The sequence below is a fragment of the Littorina saxatilis genome, linkage group LG5 (genome assembly GCF_037325665.1).
Source record: "Littorina saxatilis isolate snail1 linkage group LG5, US_GU_Lsax_2.0, whole genome shotgun sequence".
NCBI classification, from domain to species: Eukaryota; Metazoa; Mollusca; class Gastropoda; order Littorinimorpha; family Littorinidae; genus Littorina; species Littorina saxatilis.
This window is the reverse complement of record NC_090249.1, coordinates 41,637,150-41,661,258: the sequence shown is the minus strand read 5'-3', so window position 1 is coordinate 41,661,258 and position 24,109 is coordinate 41,637,150. Positions and strand designations below refer to the sequence as shown.

The window sequence follows — 24,109 nt, the reverse complement described above, 5'->3', positions numbered from 1 at the left end:
GCAGACTCTCCTCGGTGTCCGAACATCCCCGTGTGTACACGCAAGCACAAGACCAAGTGCGCACGAAAAAGATCCTGTAATCCATGTCAGAGTTCGGTGGGTTATAGAAACACGAAAATATCCAGCATGCTTCCTCCGAAAACGGCGTATGGCTGCTTAAATGGCGGGGTAAAAAACGGTCATACACGTAAAATTCCACTCGTGCAAAAAACACGAGTGTACGTGGGAGTTTCAGCCCACGAACGCAGAAGAAGAAGAATTATGAGTTTTCTGGTCTAGAGCACGTCATACCACGTCTCGCACACACACACACACACACACACACACACACACACACACACACACACACACACACACACACACTCTTTTGCAAAAAATATCAACTTCAAACCTTTTTATCCATATTTTTTGCGGTAACAGTGTATATTGTTATGTCTCAAACAAATTGGTGCAGTTCATAATGTACTTGAGAATGGAAACAGAGAACTCAAAATCAATCTCCTCGCTATTAAAACCTTGTATCTGCACAGCATAGTCGAGTTCACAGAACCCTTGAAGGTACAGTCCTACCCTATGAACCTGCGCCATCCCCCGCACCCACCCCCACGCCTTGCAGCACCTTTTCAGTATACACGGAGGGATGTTGCTTGGGTCCTTTGCGTATGTGATAAATTTGATGAAATCGCAACGACATATTTTGAGACTTTTAGGACTGTTTGACAATCTATGGCAATGACAGCCGATTCCAGCTAACATCCCCAACATGCAACTGGAATAACAACCTTAACATACAAAATTTTTCCAAAAACATTATCTAGCTGAATCAATCTTCCCCCCCCCCCCCCCCCCCTTCCTCCAATAGGACATCATTTTGTTAACACTTTTTGTTTTCTGAAACATGTGAGCAAGACATCCTTACAAACTTAATTCATAAATGTTTTGCCAGCTTAAAAAAAAAAAGTAAATTGTTGCAATATGCATAAATAACAAGACATGTCAAGAAGGGTAAATATTTTGGGTTCTGTCTGGCTGTTGGACATATTATACTATCCTCTCTCAATAACTGCATTCAATGAGGCCGACTTGCACTGTCGCTGATGTACTGTGCATTTACATCATTTTTCAGTTTGCGCACAGGATTAGACATCCTGCAGTTTCAGGCAACAATAATGATAAGCATACATTTGTTTCTGATCCTACAAATACCCAGAATTAACTGCAAAATAGTACGGCATATATGAGCAACTCACCACTGAAAAATGAAATGTTTCTACACAAAAAGATTTCAATGGAAACGTATGGCAACATTTGACAAGAAACATGAACTACTTATGAAATGGTTTGTTCTGGTTTTTGCAAACGTTCTTGAATAGACTTACTGTCCAAGCTAATTGTTACATAATAATTGAGGTTTAACTTGCACTGAACATGCACAGTTTGCCATTCTCAACTCAACAGATAGATGACAGGGAAGAAAGATTCATGATGGAAGTGAAAAATATCAACAGTGACAAATTCAAATGCATCAGTTTTGCATTGCATCAGTTCAAATTTACCAGTTCTTTAGATAGAGAGAGAGAGAGAGAGAGAGAGAGAGCGAGAGAGAGAGAGAGAGCAAGAGATCTTCAAATGTTTTAGGAATTTTTGTGTGTTAAAACAGGTACACAGTTTCGTCTATTTGGCCACTGAACTACACAACTGATCATAAATGTTCAAGACAAACATTTGCTATGACACAGTCCACAATCACACTAAACAGAAATACTTCTTAAAAACAAATTTTAACAAAATAAGAGGCTTCATATCATAATACTCACACACTTCTAAAACACAAACTCAAATAAATCATTTGAACACAAAAAATGCTTACAAATGGCAGAAAAGTACAACAGTTACAACTGTAAGTTATTTGGTTGTCATAAACCTCTCCATGCACACCGATGAACACAAACAAACAAACAGACAAAACACGGACACATCCATGTGAAGAAATAAACACAACTGTCTCAGACTTCTCTTATAGAACTGAAAATTGGGAGTGCACATTATTTTCTCCATGAGGATTTTCTATTTTGGATGCATTAAAAATAAAATTCAGATTCAAAGACATCAAATGGGAGCAAATCTCATGGCATACAACAATACCCATCTTGACATCAGACAAGATAACACCCTGTCCTTTAACAGTTTGATAAAAGACTCAACTATGGAACAATTTTGTTTATTTGTTGCTTAACGTCCAGCCGACTACGCAGAGCCATATCAGGACGAGGAAGGGGGGATGAAGGGGGCCACTTGTCAAGCGATTCCTGTTTACAAATGCACTAACCCATTACTTGTGTCCCAGCAGGCTTTAGTAAAACTAAATTAATACCTACTGGAAGATTACCAGTTTCCAGTATGTTAAAATAGGCTTAACCTATCTACTGCTGGACTTACATCAGAACACTAACAGATTAAACTATACATGAATCGCGAGACAAGCGGCAAGAGAAGAGATTTTTGGAAAAAATACAGGTGAATGAGCAAGAAAGCAGAAAAAAGAAAAGAATTCATGAAGAAAAAGAGAGCATGACAGGAAAGAGGAACCAAAAATCTACCTAACAGCAAACTAGAAAGCTCCTGCGCTTCCAAAAACAGGAGGGACCTTTAATTTCATAACCGCAGTGCCCCACTGCGGGACTATGGAACAATGAGAGAGAGAGAGACGCACATGTAAAAGGGCAGTCAGGCGTCAGCTTGACAAAGTTCTTATCACACACTCAATGACTTGTGACACTCGCCAAAAATTCTCAAAAATGCACAATAGGATTTCAAACCAACGAAATTTGTCTAATTTAAGTGAAAATAATCCCAGAATACCTGGTAGAGATCACAGTGTACCATCATAAACATGGTTCAGATTTTGAAAGAAAAGTCTTAATCACGCCAATGTTTTTCAGAACCTCATCAGTGAGTCAAAGAAAATCAGTAGGTACGAGTACAGAAACATTTACTTCAAAGCCAAAAGTTGCAGCTATAGGCAGCACAACTGTCTTTATTTGCAGAACTTTTACTTCAAAGCCAAAAGTTGCAGCTATCAGGCAGCACAACTGTCTTTATTTGCAGAACTTTTACTTCAAAGCCAAAAGTTGCAGCTATCAGGCAGCACAACTGTCTTTATTAGCAGAACTTTTACTTCAGCACAATTCTCAATGCAGCAGGCAACCTCTTACCAAACAAATGACGACTAAAGCTCACAATGTTAGGCCTTTTCCAAATCTGGCAGTGTTTGCATACCGTCTAAACCTCTCCTCACCCCACCCACCACCCCTCATCAAATTAAAATAAAGAAGACAGACATATTTCTTTCTTAAGGTTGAAATAACAAACAATTATCGGCTAATAACTGACTAGCTGATTTCATGAGACAAATCAAACATCCATGCAGTAAAATACAACCAAACACACAAACTAACAAACACACAAACAAACAATTTGCCCACTAAATACAAAGCATGAAAACAGAAACAAAACAAAAATACACCACAGCACTGAAACTTTGATCGACATGTATAACCCAAATCACACAACGATGACAAAAGATCCATCCTTGGACTTGGAGTATGGATATGGAAACATAACAGTTGAAGAAGACAAAGTGATTGCGGAGAACTGCGGCCACTCTAGGAATGAGACTTTGATGCATGGGATGTGGTGGCTGCAGGGATTCCAATCGCTGAGAGTCAGTCAGGCATCTTCTGCCGTAAATCCTCAAGACCCTAAGTGTTTCTCAAGGAACGTTTTTACCTCTTGCATTTCCTGCAACAGTCGAGAATAAACAGTTGCAGTTATTATAAAAAGCATGTGTACGCTGTTTACTGTGGGTGAAATAAATTGGAAATAAACATTAAATATTAACCGATTACTTCGGAGCCCTTTCTTCTAAATAAACAAAATAATGTAGCCTTAAACAATTATCTCATTGTGTTTTTAGTGTGTGTTTATCCCTAACTATAAAATATTTTCAACAAACATAAAATACAACTTGCCTCTTAACTAGGCTACAACGCTATTCATACAACGACCACTCAACTCTTCAATCCAATATTTTGCTGGGAAACTGCTTGCATTCAAGTTACTTCCCTTGGATACGGTTGGTTCCCTAGTGGATGACAGTCTGCAAGGCTTTTGGTTGTTTGACTGATGTTGTCAATCTTCAAGAAATCTGTTATGAACTTATGTGTCTTGTCTCCCTTTAGTGAGAGCCCTGCTAAAACAATGCTGGGTCTCCACATGCCTTTGCTCTCCAAGTCTACATATAACACACTGAACAGGTAGGCACTCAAGTATGCAATGTTGGCATCCGAACTGACTGACTGTTCTTTTTTCAATAAGAATAAAAGGGTTAAGGCGCAATTCCCTGTCTTCCAACCTATCATTAGACAAATAAAACGCATCAGACACATGAGAGAAGCACCTATGTTTTCAAACCACCCTTGACAGATGTCAAAATGACAACAGGAAAGGCAGTGAGATAAAGGTCAACAAATCACAGAAGAAACTCCCCCCAAACATCAACAAAATATCTCCACCACCAGACATACCTCAGGACAAGAACTGTGCATCATGCCATCATAGCTTTTGAACTGCAGGTTTGGGTTGAAGGAGGAGATGAACTGGCTGGTTTCCTGACCCCATGAGAAGCGAACCAAGGGGTCGTGAGTGCCGTGACACTGCAGTATGGGTACAGTCTTGTTGTACTTGGATTCCTGCACAGTCAAAACATGGACACACAGTTAGTACTGGCACTGCATCACTGCTGGTTGTGGGGTACGATCATTCTGCATGAGGGGCATGAACATTCTACATTTTGGGTACACACATTCTACATGAGGGGGACAAACTTTCTTCATGAGGGGCACGAATATTCTATATGTGGTCCAGAGGGGCATGACAATTCTACATATGGGGGAAGAACATTCTGCATGAGGAGCAGGAACATTCAGTCATTCTGCATGTGGGGCATAAACATTCTGCATGAGGGGCAGGAACATTCAGTCATTCTACATTTGGGGTATGAACATTCTGCATGAGGGGCAGGAACATTCAGTCATTCTGCATGTGGGGTATGAACATTCTGCATGAGGGGCATGTACATTCTACATGTGGGGTACGAAAATGTGGCCTGAAGTTTCAGAACCTTCTAGTTCTATGCCATAGGATAATACTTGGTCTTCCTTGGTTCAGGCTTTCGTTTCCTTACACGACACTGCCTGACAAAAAAACACTAATCAAATTGCTGGAACTCTAGCTTCAGGCAAAGAAACATTCACCCCAGCAAAGTTACTCCATAAAGTTTTGAACTGACTTCACTCAAACTACCCTTGTAACTTTGAAAAGGTAATTTTTTTGTGTATGGTAATTTTTGTTCAAAGCAGTATCAGCTGCTAAACTCAAATGTAGTTTTTCTTGGCCAAAGTCGACAGAGTAATCACAAGTTTAAAAGCTGCATTTTTTAATTATCAGAAAATATTAAGTGTATGAGCTACAAAGCTACAGAAAAATAACAAACCAGTACCTCATACCACCAAATCAAACAGAGATGACAAACCACAAAATGTGCTAATCTACTATATATATAAGAATGGATGTAAGTGTGTGTGTATGTGTGTGTGTGTGTGTGTGTTTGGTCGCCATACCTCAAAGATGGCAAGAGGCAGGAACACGATAGTGTGCATGCACACTCCTTAGGATCCGCAGATGTGCACCTGGGTTTTAGTTTCTTGATTCATTGTTTCCTTCCTCAGATAATGAACCTCCCCTTCAATAACAGCCTATATAGTGCAAGACCAGTTCAGTGACTAGCGTTCAAATGTGGCAAACACATTATGCCTGTGATGTTAGAGACTCTCTATTGCTCCTATGACAGGAGGAAATTAAGAAAGAACAATGACCGGACAGATCTGGAAATTTCTAGAAGCAAAGGGAGGGTATCTCTTACTTGGTTATACATTCAATGGAGGTACTACTCTGATTATGCAGGCATGTCTGATGGGGAGATCAGAATCAACCGGGCGAAGCCGGGTTCTGACTGCTCAAGTATCAAGAATGTTCCCAAGGAAGGGAGATAACTCCTGTGAAAGTTATTTCTTTAACAAGAAACGGTTAAAGGATGTTGGTGGTAATAACTGATTTAAAAAATGAACAACATTAGCTAGAACTTTTATTCATGTCTACTCTCTTACAAATGCATTCGGGCGATGCAAACACCCGGGCAAAGCCGGGCCCTGACTGCTAGTATATAACAAGAAGGGCAAAGCCCATACGACTCACATGCTTTACACATTTTTCCTACCAAAATACATGTGACCTTGACCCAAGGTCAAGGTCATCCAAGGCCATGCAACACAAAGCTGTTAATTCAAGACATAGGAAGTACAATGGTGCTTATTGGCTCTTTCTACCATGAGATATGGTCACTTTTAGTGGTTCACTACCTTATTTTGGTCACATTTCATAAGGGTCAAAGTGACCTTGACCTTGATCATATGTGACCAAATGTGTCTCATGATGAAAGCATAACATGTGCCCCACATAATTTTTAAGTTTGAAACAGTTATCTTCCATAGTTCAGGGTCAAGGTCACTTCAAAATATGTATACAATCCAACTTTGAAGAGCTCCTGTGACCTTGACCTTGAAGCAAGGTAAACCAAACTGGTATCAAAAGATGGGGCTTACTTTGCCCTATATATCATATATAGGTGAGGTATTGAATCTCAAAAACTTCAGAGAAAATGGGAAAAATGTGAAAAATAGCTGTTTTTTAGGCAACATTTATGGTCCCTGCGACCTTGACCTTGAAGCAAGGTCAAGATGCTATGTATGTTTTTTGGGGCCTTGTCATCATACACCATCTTGCCAAATTTGGTACTGATAGACTGAATAGTGTCCAAGAAATATCCAACGTTAAAGTTTTCCGGACGGACGGACGGACGGACGGACGACTCGGGTGAGTACATAGACTCACTTTTGCTTCGCATGTGAGTCAAAAATGGATGCAAGTGTGTGTGTGTGTGTGTCGGTGGTCGCTATACCTCAAGGACAGCAAAAGGCAAGGACGAGATATTTTGCATGTACACTGCCTAGGAGCCGCAGATGTGCACCTGGGTTTAAGTTTCTGAAGACATTGTTTCCTTCCTCGGATAATGACCCTCCCCATTAATGAATACAGCCTATAGAGTGCAAGGGAGGTAAGTCATGCGTGGTTACCTATGGAAGGGAGGTAACTCTTATCATATCAGTATACCGTATCATTCTCAGTGGGTGTAAATTTATCAGTTGAACCAACTCCCGGGCGAAGCCGGGCCTGACTGCTAGTACCTACATTCGCAGAGAGACAATCTAACAGACAGACAGACAAGCTATTAGTGTGCTGAGTTAACTCAAATTGGTCCCTGGCTCTAATGCACTGATTCTGGTCCTATCACAGGACACATGACAGACAGACAGACAGACAGACAGACAGACAGACAGACAGACACACACATCTCTCTGGCCCACTAATTCCCCACATACCTACAACACTACATATTTATATATTTGACACCAAAATAACACCATACCTTGTCAGTCATAAGTTTCTTGTGTAACGGCAGCCACGTGCTGAGGGCCACGACGCCGCCTATGGGCTTGTTGACGGCAAACGCTGTGTACAGTGCTACTGCGCCCCCCTGTGAGAAGCCGCCGATGAAGATTCGATTGCGAGCAATGCCTGCCTTCACCTCACTCTCCACCAATGCTTGCACTGCAACCAGTGTGTCAATCAATGTACATCAGTCCAAAGATCAATTAATGTGTTTGTCTGTTTCTCAGACTGCTTTCCCATGAATCTAGCAAAGGCAAAGCCTACTAGCTGCCATTTTACAGAATGTTTGATTTTGGAAGCATACATTTGTAAAGCTGCCTTTCAAGAAAAATATACCAAATGCTAAGAAACCATAACAACTGTTTCTTTACGTGAGCATTTTTTTATGCAAAAAAAAAAAGCTGTTTCTTTGTTTGATTTCATATTATTGTGTGTGTGTGTGTGTGTGTGTGTGTGTGTGTGTGTGTGTGTGTGTGTGTGTGTGTGTGTGTGTGTGTGTGTGTGTGTGTGTCTGTGTGTGTGTGTGTGTGTGCGCGCGCGCACGTGTGTGTGTGCATAAAACTATTTGGAAGCATGTCCACTTTGGACTATGGCCAACTCACACGTATGTGATGCTTCCTTGATACCCTCCTCATCCTGTGGGCTGCCGGAATCCAGACCATGAATGTCAAACCTGCAACAACATGTTTTTTCATTCAAATTTGTTTGGTAACCATATTATAGTTGTTATAAACCTGCAGATTGGTGCCCTTGCAGTGTTACTTGTCTCAATTATTCAGCACTAAATACTGCAAATGCAAGTCTTTTTTTCTTGCTTTTGCAGTTTCACATGTTTTCCACACTCAGGAATGTAAAGACAGCACTACATGTACAACCATAATACTCAAAGTTAAACATCTTTTTGTTTTGTTTTGCATCTGAATGTTTATGACCATCACAATTTGACTTTAGATCTATGGAGAAAGATTACACTCTTCGCGAACATGCAACAGTACTAGCCCCCTCGATTGGGCTATATACTTACAACAACAAATAATAACCCTAATATTCCATATTTTTGTATTCTGTGGGTAAGCATTATACCTCAGATGCCATAAGCAATGTTCTTAATCTGTATTTTTATTTTATTTTATTAGTAAGCACCTGTCACAAAAGTTAACTCCATGCAACAGACAGTCAAATTAATAAATCTGGATCTCTTATGAGGTGAGCACTTATATTGCAAATAGAACAAAAATAAAAGAACAGAGCTTTCCTCATTTGCAATGCACACAAACCCGATCCTTAGGCTCTGAAACTTTTGTTTTCTCTTTCTTTATGGGAAAACACCCATTACAGAAGATAACTACATGCAAGAAACATGCAGTCCTCTTTCAATTTGAAGCGGCTGAAATTTACTGGCTGGCATTTTGATGTCAACTTCAAAAGCAAAAATGTCTTTTTTCTCTCGTTTATGGCAAGACTTTTGTGAGAGCACTCGGGTCAGGAAAGGGTTAATGCAGAAAAGATCTTATGTTGTGAGAGCCTTCCCATGGGAGCTGAATGAACTCTTGTCAAACAATCAATATTTAATAAAACTGGGCGACATCATTTGAAACAAGAGTTTTTATTCTCTAAAGAAAACTCACACTTCAACATACACAAGCCCCCTTTTGAGCATGAAGTCATTATTTAAGGGATGGAGTCTTAAAATAGAGAATGATTTACAGACATTGTTTTAAAAAAACTAGAGAAAAAAATGTCTTTAAAGAGCGTGAGTCTTAAAAAAGGGTTCCTCTGTACTGTGGACACAAAGAGAGAAAGGGAAAACTGAGGATATTACAGCCAAAACGCGCTTCTTCTTCTTCTTCTTTGTTCATGGGCTTAGACTCCCACGTTCACTCATGTTTTTAGCAAGAGTCAATTTTTATGTGTATGACCGTTTTTACCCCGCCATTCAGGCAGCATACGCCGATTTCGGGGGAGGCATGCTGGGTATTTTCATGTTTCTATAACCCACCGAACTCTGACATGGATTACAGGATCTTTTCCGTGCGCACTTGGTCTTGTGCTTGCGTGTACACACGAAGGGGGTTAAGTCACTAACAGGTCTGCACATAAGTTGACCTGGGAGATCAGAAAAATCTCCACTCTTAACCCACCAGGCGGCAGCTTGGGATTCGAACTCACGACCTCCCGATTAGGAGGCCGACGTCTTACCACCACGCCCGTTGAAGGTCCAATTACGTGTACATGGATCAGACTTCTGTAGAAATTGACTCCACCTTTCCATTTCATTGATTAACCAAATAAAAAGACTGGATTTTAAGACAACAAAACAGGAATAAATATCTGGACTAAAAAACCCTCATGCTAATAAGCAAAAGCAATTAAGCCAGTGCTGGAATAGTTTTTTGGGGTGGATCTGGTTCCTGCACGAGTAACATATCTTTAGAGGTTTTCTCAGTCTAGAGTCTGTTGTGAACAGTCAAAATAATCTGTTAAAGATGCAGTGCAGCTCACAGCGTTGCTGAAGCAACCATTTGTGTTTTTGTCGCGGATGATATAAGCAGTCGAAATATTTACACAACTATCCCAGAGATGACTACCAATATCTTGAAGTGTTGCCAGCCAAACGAAACTTTATGCGATTTGTCAATTTTGCATCTCCTGCCAAAATGTAATCAACATTTCCCGTGATCACATTCTGGGGCTAAAGGCTGTGTGCGGCATGCCAAAATGGAACCAAATACCATGTCTTACATTTTTTTTTTAACGTAATCGAACACAATGTATTGACGTAAACTAGATAGAAAGAATTCTCCGTCTCATAGAGACTAATAGACTTCCTATTGACGTAATTAGTTCACAAGCAGGACCTGATGCGAGTCTGATCAAGGCGTACGCTATCCTGCCCGGACAATGATCAAAATTAATTCGCAAACAAATTGCAGTTTTTGACTCCTTGCAAAAAGGTCAATGAAACTTGGTCTTATTTCAAATGGATAGATGCCCAAGGCATGACTGAAAGCTCTGGGGGGTCCAAGATTAACAAAGCTGTAATGTTGTCTTTAATTCTTGGCGTCTTGAGATCAAAGAACTGACATCTAACTGAACTAAGTATTTCATTTTCTCCTAATTATGATTTATTTGTCTGTCAAAGACCACTTGGTCAATTTACTTATGAATGATTTGTTTTGCCTATGATTAAACGTTCCAATAATAAGCCTCTCTTTTATATTTGTGATGTCAACAAACGTTATGTCACCAGCCTGAAACTTAAATTTCCTCTGCAACTGCCAGTGTTCTCTACAGCCCAAAAAGAAAAAAAGAGTCAACATTTCACTCACCATGATGGCATTCTCATGCCTGCGTTTAACGTCACTGGCTTGATTGGTCTGTGATGAAGAGAGTTACAAGAAACAATGTACACTGACAGATAAAGAGACAGCCAGGCATAAACAGACACATACATTTGTTCCATCAGTCAAACGGCTTCAGATATGAATCAAAACCCTCAGCGTAATTTGACATTACATTCAATGTCCCAGGCTTGATATATATATGTGATGGTGAGAGTTTCAAGAATGAATGGACACAGACAGATAGACATGCAGACATACACACATGTTTACCTCAAATTGTATTAATCTTATTGCTTCAACTACAAATCACAACCTCAAGTGCAATTTACAGCCAAAGCTTATTGTACATGTCTTGCTTGCAGAAATTGAAGTCACAGGTACTTATTAGAATTATTTTACCAAATGAGATCTTTTGTTTTGCTTTTGTACACTACTATCAAACTGTACCCCCCCCCCCCCCCCCAAAAAAAAAAAGAGCTAAACTTACTGGACTGATACCCTGAAAGCAAGATCCCCCCCCCCCCCCCCCCAAAAAAAAAAAAGGCTAACAGAGAAATCCAAAAAGCAAATACGCATGTGGGCAGACACATTATATATATATATATATATATATATACAAGATGAATACCCGCTTCGCCGGGTACGGCTTTACCGGGAAGAAGTCAAGCCGAATACCCGGCTGTGCCGGGGACGGGTGTACGCGGGCTTTGCTGGCGCACCGCACGAAGGAAGGGAGATAAACGCGCAAAACACTGGAGAAGATAAGGAAGAGTAATACCCGGCTTCGCCGGGACAGTGACCTTCTAAAAATAGTATAACGAGAATATGGATTGAGCATTGTCGACAGTGACCTTATAAAAATAGAAACGGGAATATGGATTGACGCCACACGAAGGAAGGGAGATAAACGCAAAACACTGGAGAAGATAAGGAAGAGTTAGTGGGAATGGATCTGGGAAGATGAACAGAAAAACCAAAATCGGTTTAGCGCTGCGCGCTAAGAGCACATGTTGAAATATCTCATCGACCAGGTTGTGTCCAGGGTGTACCTGAATATGGCCACCAAATTTGAAACAGATCCATCGAGAACCTTGGCCGTGCATCGTGAACACACAGACACACACACAGACACAAGTCGTATATATATATATAGATACATGTATTGGAGTTTTTCTGTCATACTGGTGACATTTCAAACACTCATGTTTTGTGCACAGCTTTCAAAATATACTCCACATATGCTGAGCTTAAATTACTGTGCTGATACCTAAGCCTAATTTATTACCGGTACTGATACTGTGCCCTGAAATACAATCATACTTCCCCCTCAACCCCCCCCCCCCCCCCCCCACCCACCAAGAGAAAGAGAAGTTGCACATGTGGGCAGACATTTTACACGCTGAAGTTTTTTTCTCTCATATTGCTGACATTTCAAGGGCTTTAATTTTCATGCACACTGCTTTCAAAGCAACCCCACTTTGAGCTTCACTTACTGTACCTATACCCTGCTATACCCTGAAAGCAAGACACCCCCCCCCCCCCTCCCCTCAAAGAGAAATGTCAAGAGCAGTGGCAGTTCAGGCTTGCAAGCAGTGAAACTTTTTATAGTTCAAGTTTGTCTTTCATATTGCTCAAATTTCAAAGGCTTAAGTTTTTTGCACTGCATTCAAACTATCCATCATAATACACTGAGCTTACTTTACTGCTCCGATACAGTACACAAATACAGTACACAAACACCCCCCAAGAGTACTTACGCATGTGGGCAGACACATTTTATGTTCTGGAATTTGAGCGTCCGTAACCCCTGGGCCCATCCATGCCTGCAATCAGCAAATCAATAAGCAATCTTCATTAACCTGAAGCAGATCAAAGCCCCAGGAAAAGCTGATACAACCAATGCAGAAATAGCGGTACCTGCCATGTACGTGGTGCACCTCTGATGAGAAGACTTGCCCCCTCCCCCCACCCCCCACCCGGCCCCTCCCTGTCCCTTTGTCTATTATCTTGACCACAATATACCTGTCATGACATGCCACTGTGTCAGGACACTGTCCACTTTTCCCAAGGATGTTCCTAATTCACCACAGGTACAAAGTACAAAGTGACAGAAATGCATGAATGTAGGCATGCCAACAACACTCATGCATGCATTTGTGTTTTTCCATGCATGTTTGTGTGTGGACATGTCTGCATACATGCATGTTCTGTGTGTAACTTAGCTGGTTGCATGACAGCATACATGCTCATGAGCGCACTGACTAGTCACACACACATACTGCAGTCTGAGGAAACATGAAGACAAGTGTAAAAAGAGTATGCTAGAAATATATTTCCACCAAGAAGCAGGAACACTTGCTTAGCTACCTAAGAAAATAAACAACATCTGGTGAAAACAAACAACACTTCTTTTTGCAGTAATTAACTGAGCGGCTGATCCCCATCTGCATCTGAGCACATTTTAATCACAAAAGCAATTGGCTTAATGGAAGGCATGCTGTGTGCGTAATGTGAGAAGACGACACAAAGAGACATGTACGTGGAAACAAAAAACTTTTAATACAGATTAGGTGCATGTCTCATCTGCTGACGAACAACACAAGGGTTTTTGTTCTCGTTTTCTTTTTTTCTGCTTTCTTCCTTTTTTTTTTATAGTCAATTTTTGCTACATGTAAATGTATTCCGGCAGACTGGGAATCAAAGAAAAGGTAAGGGTGTATGTGTATGTATGTGAGTTTGTGAGTGTGTGTGTGAGTGTGTGAGTGTGTGTGTGTGTGTGTGTGTGTGTGTGTGTGTGTGTGTGTGTGTATGTATGTGAGTTTGTGAGTGTGTGTGTGAGTGTGTGAGTGTGTGTGTGTGTGTGTGTGTGTGTGTGTGTGTGTGTGTGTGTGTATGTGTATGTATGCGTGTATGTGTATGTATGTGTGCATGTGTGTGTGTGCGCGTGCATAAAAAAAACCTTCCTTCCCATGAACACCGTTTTGTCAATCATCATCAATCCCTCCAGGCTTTAACACGGAATGAGAGCATCATCCACTTGGACAGATAACAAAATTCAACAGCCTGGCTGCCTTCTGTGGAATGTTGGAATATTTTATAACTGACACCTCTGTCAATCAGTAAATAAATTCAGCTAAAAATTCACAAAATATGCACAGAAGGCAGCCTGGCTGTGTTTTTTTTGTTGATGTGTCCAACTGGGTTCTTATTACATGCAAAAGACTGGATGGATCAGTGGTTGTTTACATGGCATGACTCACATGTTCATGCGATAAGGATGGCTGATCCTTAAGCTCAACTCTCGTTTATTTGACAGCCTCTTAGCCAGGCTTTTGTTGATCTGTATGTAAAACTGACTCAGGCTGACAGACGTATGTGTTCAAATACATTGAGCAATGAGAAGCAGTAATGGGAGGGTTTCATTCTTGTTTTCTTTTTAAGCCGTGCTTTTATTCTACAAATAGAAAATACGTATTTGGATGTAAACACAAGAATGAAGGATGACAAATGCACAGTAGCTTACTCTACTATCCCCCCCCCCCCCCCCCCCCCCTGCCCAAATTAAAAACTTCCTCCATTTAAGGGAACTACTTTCTCAGATTATCGTTCATAACATCTGTGTATTTACCTTCAGTGTAAGACATTACTGTCCAGTCCTGTTTTAAGTTATGACTTTCTCAGATATTACAAGGTTTTAAAAATGTGTGTATGTGTGTGTGTGTGTGTGTGTGTGTGTGTGTGTGTGTGTGCGAGTAAGTGAGTAGGTGAGTGTGCATGTGTATGCATGTCCATGTGTATGTGTGTCTGGGGAATCACTCTGTTGGTTTTGATTATCTATCAGTAACTGGAGAAAGTGAAAAGGAACCACCCTGATTTCCCAAGAGAGCCACCTGCTGGCTATCAAATAGCTTCATATGGTAAGGTCAGTGACCTCTTCTATATAACCGAGAGTAAGAGGTAACATCTGAGAATTTGACATCAAAGGAGGGTCCACTTTGCTCTGGTCTGTATGAAGATTAGCCATCAGTGTGCTGTCAGTTAACTCAAATTAGTCCCTGGCTCTAAAGCACTGATTCTGGTCAAATCACAGGACACACACACACACACACACACACACACACACACACACACACACACACACACATACACAGGTACATGACTCACAAACACATACACACATCCATGTGCCCTCACGAATATGCCAGAATAAAGATCAATACTGTACTTGCTGATGTCAATGAATAGTCATGAATACTTTTCATACACTCACAACCTACTTACTCATAACAAATTCCTCCCTCGACACCCACTCCCATGCACAAACTGCAATGTAGCCCCCCCCCCCCCCCCCCCCCCCCCCAATCTTTCCAATGAATCCCCCTGGCACTAATCCCATCAAAGTGACTTGACTGCCAGGTGATTTGCGGTGGGCCTAAAACTGTAAAGGGCCCTATTTCACAGGCACACACCAACCTCAGGAAGCCGACACTGAGGGAAGAACACAATCAATAGCCTATCAGAACAGGCTCTACTCTGTTCTTACAGACAGGGTCTAATTCAATATGAAGTGAGTGCACTTTGTGGAGGCGTTTTCCAGGGTGGAGGTGTTTTTCATGGTAGGGCAAAAATCTCAGGGCACACTTCATATGACAGTGGTACGTACCTGCAAAGATGACAACTTTGGTCAAGTTAACAAAGGAACAACAGAAGGTGTCCTCTCATGTGAGGTGCTTCTTATCAAAGAGGCCTGGCACTGCAGGTACATGTACCACTGTAGAAAAGAATTGCGTGGGAGACTGTTGTAAAATCTGAATTAGGATTGGCAGGCTGCGGTGGGAATATCTGTTGCTGAGCAAGCAATGCAAAAGTCATGCTGTGATGGTTATACTAGCAAACAATTATTATCGTTGCCAGCAGCATCACAGCTACACTGGCAGTAAGGCTATAAGGACTGCTTATGCTCAGATGCCACACACTTTATTATGGTACATACACCTGTGAGTGTATGATCTTACAAGTTCATATTATCCTTCATTGGCTCTGTCGTCACCCGTCTTGCAATGAGATCAGGAATCATGCAATGCACCTGGGGCTTTTCACAGTACAATGAAAAATGCCACCAAGGAGTCAACCTCCATGAAATGCACCCATTTTGTATTGAACTAGACCCCTTCTGCTTAAATACCACACTATCACCCTATGGTGTGATGGTGTCGCTCTCATCGGAAGCACACTGTCAGTGTCACACTGCGGAGACCACCTGAGTGGAGACCACCTGAGTGCCGCCTACTTGTGGCACTAGCTTAGCTTCTAAATCTGTTAAAAGTCTTAGTACTCTTCACTCTCACATGCCAGCTCCCTCTTTCAGTGGCCGCTCTTCTCAGACACACTAAACTGGCTGAGGCTTAGTGCTTTAGGCTGCCCAGCCTCGAAGGAGTCAATGGAATCATGTGTTTCTCTTTTGGCCACCTTTAAATTCAAGGTGTTCACTCTAAATCCTATTTCTAGTAGTAATGAAGAACTCTTATCTCTCACAACTCAGTCTCCCTGTCTTTCTTTCTTTCTTTCTTTATTTGGTGTTTAACGTCGTTTTCAACCACGAAGGTTATATCGCGACGGGGAAAGGGGGGAGATGGGATAGAGCCACTTGTTAATTGTTTCTTGTTCACAAATGCACTAATCAAAAAATTGCTCCAGGGGCTTGCAACGTAGTACAATATATGACCGTACTGGGAGAATGCAAGTTTCCAGTACAAAGGACTTAACATTTCTTACATACTGCTTGACTAAAATCTTTACAAACATTGACTATATTCTATACAAGAAACACTTAACAAGGGTAAAAGGAGAAACAGAATCCGTTAGTCGCCTCTTACGACATGCTGGGGAGCATCGGGTAAATTCTTCCCCCTAACCCGCAGGGGGTAATCTCCCTGTCAGATTCCTTTTAAGCCTCATGTCCTTAACTGGGCGAAGTCGACTACGCGAAGTATACTTCGCGAAGCTGACCGCACGAAGCTTAGGCACTGAGTTTTTGGTAAAAAAAGACTTTGCGAAGTCGATTTCCGGCTCAATTTAAGGACCGCCTTTATTGTGCTTTCATTGATCCCTTTCATTGTGCTTATCTCTCACACCTTTAAATACAAACTTTTGTATTCTTCTCTCTCACAGCTCATTCAATCCTCTTCAGGTGGCTGCCCTCAAGACACTAAGTACACTGGCTCAGGCTAAGTGGTTTAGGCTGCAAAGCTTTGAAGGTGTCAATGAGTCGAGTCTTGTTTTTCTCTTTTGACTAATCTTTAAATTCAAGGTGTCAACTCTAAACTTAAAGTCTTAGTACTCTTATCTCTCACAGCTCAGTCTCCCTTTCAGCTTCTGCTCTCCGACACCCACGAGAAATCAACTGAGGCTGCAAAAGCTTAGAAAGTGTCAATGACTGAGTCTTGTTTTTCTGTTTTGGCTCATATTTAAATTCAAGATGTTCAATCTAAGTCTTAGTGCTCTTATCCCTCACAGCAGGGGCTCACATCCATGAGAGGTGGCATAGGACAAATGTCCTGGACAATTCAAAAGTGATAGGACATTTGTCCTGAACAAAAATAAATCAACAGGACATTTTTTTTAGTTATGTTGCTTTTTGGAGAAAAAAAACCTCGAAGGGAGGCAACTGTCAACTGGCTTGGAACATTCAGAGTTGCGACCCTTGGAAGCTCTTTTCTATAAAAAGCACACAAAGTCTCCCCAAGTTTCGTCTGCTTGGCGAAACATCGATAAAATAGCAAATCAAACTACTGTTAATTGGAAAGTACTGACAATGTCCGGATCAAATGAAAGCATAATCGGACAATGACTACTTAGTGACAAAAACAATACATGTAGGACATAATTATGTCCTCTTGCATGAAAAATGTATAGGACACTTGAAAAAAATATCTGTGTATGTCCGATGTCCGATGTGGATGTGAGCTCCTGTTACAGCTCAGTCTCCCTTTCAGCTTCTGCTCTCTGACACACATGAGAAATCGACTGGGGCTGCAAAAGCTTAGAAAGACGTGTTACTGATTCCTGTTCCTGTATTTTGTTTTACCATCCATGCAATTAATTGTCGGTGTAACAAATATTCCATATGTCATATTCTGATGACTATGACGTCCAGTGGGTTCATGGCTTAAACTACTATTTTTGGCTTTATAAATGCCATAGTACAGCCAAAGGATGACTGAGCGATTATTGCTTCTACCTATCTCGGACATGTCCTACCAAGCTGTGGGACTCAAAAGACAATCAATTTATTGCACAACCAGTCTACGTGGAAGCTATATAAAATGAATGTATAACAACATTTACACAAAAGCCAGTGCTTAACCGCACCTACTGACTTTCAAGCATGGACATATTTGCACCACTTTTGACTCAAATTAAGTGACATGCATTCGCAATGTTAAAAAGAAACAAGTCGCGTAAGGCGAAAATACAACATTCAGTCGAACTCACATAATGAAACTGAACGCATTGCATTTTTTCCGCAAGACCGTACACTCATAGCATCGTCTGTCCACCGCTCGTGACAAAGGCAGTGAAATTAACAATCCAGAAAAGCGCGGTAGCAGTTGCGCTGAGGAAGATAGCACGCTTTTCTATATCTCTATTCTTTTTAACTCTCTGAACGTGTTTTTAATCCAAACATATCATATCTATATGTTTTTGGAATCAAGAACGGACAAGGAATAAGATGAAATTGTTTTTAAATCGATTTCGGAAATTTAATTTTAATCATAATTTTTCTATTTTTAATTTTCAGAGCTTGTTTTTAATCCGAATATAACATATTTATATGTTTTTGGAATCAGAAAATGATGAAGAATACGATAAACGTAATTTTGGATCGTTTTATAAAAAAGTAATTTTAATTACAATTTTCAGATTTTTAATGACCAAAGTCATCAATTAACTTTTAAGCCTCCAAGCTGAAATGCAATACCAAAGTCCAGCCTTCGTCGAAGATTGCTTTGCCAAAATTTCAATCAATTTGATTGAAAAATGAGGGTGTGACAGTGCCGCCTCAACTTTTACAAAATGCCGGATATGACGTCATCAAAGACATTTATCGAAAAAATTTAAAAAAAATGTCTGGGGATATCATACCCAGGAACTCTCATGAAAAATTTCATAAAGATCGGTCCAGTAGTTTACTCTGAATCGCTCTACACACACACACACAGACAGACACACACACACACACATACACCACGACCCTCGTCTCGATTCTCCCCTCTATGTTAAAACATTTAGTCAAAACTTGACTAAATGTAAAAAGAAGAAAAAAGATTCCAGTGATAAGTGCTTATCTTATCAAGTGTGGTAGGCAGAAAAAGATAAATATGCAAGAAATGCTTCACTAACGTGTTGAATTGATTATTTCTCCCATCCCCCAAACTATACCAGAACTGCATTTATGCTGATTGCACCAAGGTTAATACAGAGACCCCCTTGCAACCACAGCTAAGCTGAATTCTGCTGGCACTTATCTAACTGTGCATGTGCCTTTCGATGTGGGAGATCAGTGCTCAGCATTGCTACAATTGGGAGCTAGCACAACATAATGGTGAATGAGAACAGTCAGATGACCCATGATCCTGAACCTTATATAAACTGGTACCAACATTTCTCAGTGTCCAGTTGCACTTATAACACGTTTTGGAATGGTGAGAAGCAGTATTGGCGTTAACCGGTAATTACCGGTATTTTACCAGTAGAAATGAAAAAATACCGGAAAATAATTGGCTGCCGGTATAACCTACCGATTGATTTTTAGACCTACCGTTGTTTTCGCTGGTAAAACAACAAAACCAGTACTCTGAGTTGGACTCTTACTGGTTCCAATGACCAGCCTACCTTTTTTTCTGGATAGTTTTCATCATAAAAGTTTGTGTACCAGTTTGAAAAAATATTAGCGCCATCACTGGTGAGAAGCCCAGTTTATCAACATAAGCATTTATTTCTGTGAGGTCTGATAAACAAAGGGAAGTAAGCACTCTAAATGCATATGACATGTGTAAATAGAGGAAGTGGGAGTTATTCGGAACCAGTCTCCTGGCACCTGAGAGAATAACAAGCATTGAATTTGAAATGAACAAGCGACTTTCTGTGAGGGGAAAGGGGGCAGGGGGAAGGTGTCATGTCAAACATGTATTTTCAAAGTGAAATTTTGAAAAATATTCACTTACCCTGTGTCTCCTAGCCCATGAAGGAAAATGAACTGCAACAAAAAAGAAAAAGCACAAGATCAAAATAAATATAGCACTTTTTTTTAAAAAGAAAAACGTACTGTTTCATCTACTATAGGGTACCATCACCACTAGAATTAGAAATATCTGAGAGAGTTGTTCTAATCAAATCCGTAGAGCCAAAGAAAGTTTTATTAAATTATGTCAAACAAAATATCAGATTACAGTTAAAGGGAAGGGGGGGATAAAACACATTAAGAAGAAAACACATTGTCATGACTGATCATTTGACAAATTAGAAGATTAACTTAATTACAAAAGGGAAATGGCAAACAAAACCAAACATAACTGAACCTCTCATCAAAATAGCTGAGAGTGAGAACCTCAAACTAAAAATACAATAAAATTCACACAGCACTGCTGATACACTCGCTGTTCTTAGTGCGCAGTAGAACATCACCTGTGAAAGAATATTGCCCAAAGTTCCCCCTTATTGCTCCTCTATAATAATACATTTATCCTCAGGCAACTAGCTTGCATAGATCTTAACAACATGACATGGGTCGTGCACACGCAGTGTGAAGTTATCTTGAAAATTCATGTGCAAGCACGAGTTAGCAGTAGCACAAACTGACATAACTGGGGTTGTTCGTTGTTGTTTTTTTTTGGGGGGGGGGGGGGAGGAACTTCAGGTTTTGAAACATTATTAGCAATCAAAGTACATGTACTGTATTATTCTTGCAGTTGTACTAAATTGCACGCCAACAAACTGCAAAAGAATCAGGCCTTTTGTTTTATGTGTGCCAAATTGTTCAAAACTGCAGAACATTAAAATATAAGCAGGGTTTCACTCATGCTTGAGAGCAACAAAAGAAACTGTAAAGTAGTGTAGTGTGTCAGATGCATAGTATACATGTACACAATGAAAACAAATCAGTCCAAAGCTGATGCACTCATTTTGAATGTGAAGGTTCCTTTTCAAAAGGAAATGTACTGACTAGACAGTAGACACACACCAAATCACCACTGTCAAGCGGCTTGGGGTGAGGAGTCGGTGGGGGCAGGGATGGCGGTGTGGACAAAGACTGAACAGCCTAGGACTAACTGGCATCTACAGGCACACGCTCACACACACATACAGGAGGAAGGAGAAACTGCCACAACATTATGCAAAAGAATGCTGATACTATTGTGCTGATTGAATTAATCAAACGTTGAACAAATGTATGCATTGGCATGTATGTGTCCCAGGCAGACCCTAGACAACCCTGGGTGATGGTAAAGAGATGGTGTAAAGTAAGGGCAGGGGTAAGGGTAATGGTAAAGAGATTGGTGTAATGTAAGGGGAGGGGTAAGGGTAATGGTAAAGAGATTGGTGTAATGTGAGGGCAGAGGTAAGGGTAATGGTAAAGAGATTTGTGTAATGTAAGGGGAGGGGTAAGGGTAATGGTAAAGAGATTGGTGTAATGTAACGGGAGGGGTAAGGGTAATGGTTAAGAGATTTGTGTAATGTAAGGGCAGGGGTAAGGGTAATGGTAAAGATATTGGTGTAATGTAAGGGCAGGGGTAAGGGTAATGGTAAAGAGATTAGTGTAATGTAAGGGCAGAGGTAATGGTAAAGAGATTTGTGTAATGTAAGGGCAGGGGTAAGGGTAATGGTAAAGATATTGGTGTAATGTAAGGGCAGAGGTAATGGTAAAGAGATTTGTGTAATGTAAGGGCAGGGGTAAGGGTAATGGTAAAGAGATTGGTGTAATGTAAGGGCAGAGGTAAGGGTAATGGTAAAGAGATTTGTGTAATGTAAGGGCAGAGGTAAGGGTAATGGTAAAGAGATTTGTGTAATGTAAGGGCAGGGGTAAGGGTAATGGTAAAGAGATTGGTGTAATGTAAGGGCAGAGGTAATGGTAAAGAGATTGGTGTAATGTAAGGGCAGAGGTAAGGGTAATGGTAAAAAAAATATTTGTGTAATGTAAGGGCAGAGGTAATGGTAAAGAGATTTGTGTAATGTAAGAGCAGGGGTAAGGGTAGAGGTTCAGGATTCAGAGAGGATAGTTCTTGGTCACACAGGAACAGTCTAGGCATCATAACATCAATTTCCTTTCCCATTTCATTGTTTATTCTGAAAAACAACTATGAAGAAAAACGAGTCTCTTCTGTGCAAACTTAATTCATATCTGATCTTCTTCTTCTTCTTCTCCTTCTTCAGCGTTCCAGAATTTTCTGGTTACGTGTGAGCTCGTTTGCCTATTTGCATGGATTCCCCAAACTATACTCTGAGAGCATAGTCAGCTTCACTCTGCTTTCGTTGAGTAGGCATGCTGGGTATTTTTGTGTTTCCATAACCCACCGAACTCCGACATGGATTACAGGATCTTTTCCGTGCGCACTTGGTCTTGTGCTTGCGTTTACACACGAAGGGGGTTAAGTCACTAGCAGGTCTGCACATAAGTTGACCCGGGAGATCGGAAAAATCTCCACTCTTAACCCACCAGGCGGCAGCGACCGGGATTCGAACTCACGACCTCCCAATTAGGAGGCCGACGCCATACCACCACGCCACAGCGCCCGTCGTATCTGATCATATAATAAGTAGGTATACTCTATTAAAAAGTCAAAATCAGCAGCCTAAATTTTTTAAATACATGTATGTAATTCCATTTCAGCTGATTGGAAGGAACTGTCATTACTCTCACTCTAATCTGCTACAGCTCTCACTCTAATCTGCTACAGCCTGCCCTCATCACTGCATTTTGAATTTACTTGTGCTAATTACTTGTCGGCATCGGTCAGCCTAGTACAAAGTACAATGTAAGCAGTTTCATTGTTTGGGCGATTCACTCTGCACGTACACATGCTTATTCCCCCCTCTGCTTCTTTCTCTCTGTAAACGTGTAGGGCTAGTTATTTTTCGGTAACTTACCCAACAACCAAAATCACTTACAGGTTGATGAGCTAGACTTTGAGGGAACTACTTTAGCGCTTCTTTCTTTCTTTATTTGGTGTTTAACGTCGTTTTCAACCACAAAGGTTATATCGCGATGGGGAAAGGGGGGAGATGGGATAGAGCCACTTGTCAATTGTTTCTTGTTCACAAAAGCACTAATCAAAAATTTGCTCCAGGGGCTTGCAACGTAGTACAATGTATTACCTTACTGGGAGAATGCAAGTTTCCAGTACAAAGGACTTAACATTTCTTACATACTGCTTGACTAAAATCTTTACAAAAATTGACAATATTCTATACAAGAAACACTTAAGGGTAAAAAGAGAAACAGAATCCGTTAGTCGCCTCTTACGACATGCTGGGGAGCATCGGGTAAATTCTTCCCCCTAACCCGCGGGGGTACTTTAGCGATTAAAAAGTTCCGAACGCTCTAATGTACGAAATATATACATCTCTAGACCAAATAATACAAACATACTGCATTTAAACTAGCAACTACAGTCTTAAACACATTAATCTCCAAATAAAATCCATGAGTTTGGTTGTTTTCTAAACCCAAATCTAACGATCAGTGCAGAGAAACTCGCTTTAGATCTCTTATGAGTGCACGCAAACTTCCAAGGCAAGTAACTCTCGTACTCTGTCTAGCGATAAGAGTAGTTCCCCTTCCAAATGTTCTGAACCGAGTTGCTTGGACAAAAGACTGTAATCCCACGGTTAGTTTTCGACAATATTTCATTTTATAAACAGATCACATGCAACCAAGTGCACACATCTCATCAATTTAAAGAACATACAGCGGTTTCATACATTATTTTGCCCCAGAAAACTGAACTTCATACAGTTTTAAACGTTGGAACACAGGTGCAAAAGTTCGTCTGCTAGTCCCATTCGAAGAAAGAACATTTCCTAAGCGATACCAAAACATGAACAGAACACACACTATCCGCCTTTACCGCCACAGC

General features: G+C 40.7%; 1 protein-coding gene across 2 annotated transcripts in view; it reads right to left on the bottom strand.

The window, feature by feature from the left end:
• Positions 1-379: 379 nt before the first annotated feature.
• Positions 380-24,109, bottom strand: part of LOC138967155 (acyl-protein thioesterase 1-like) — a 36,017-nt gene continuing 12,287 nt past the window's right edge. For both annotated transcript variants that reach the window (XM_070339659.1, XM_070339658.1), the window contains 7 exons: positions 20,201-20,232; positions 12,731-12,796; positions 10,959-11,006; positions 8,232-8,302; positions 7,607-7,788; positions 4,587-4,751; positions 380-3,801 (listed from right to left, as the gene is read on the bottom strand). In XM_070339659.1, coding sequence (XP_070195760.1) covers positions 3,754-3,801; positions 4,587-4,751; positions 7,607-7,788; positions 8,232-8,302; positions 10,959-11,006; positions 12,731-12,796; positions 20,201-20,232 — 612 coding nt within the window. In that variant the 3' untranslated portion in view covers positions 380-3,753. The remainder of the gene's footprint in view (positions 3,802-4,586; positions 4,752-7,606; positions 7,789-8,231; positions 8,303-10,958; positions 11,007-12,730; positions 12,797-20,200; positions 20,233-24,109) is intronic.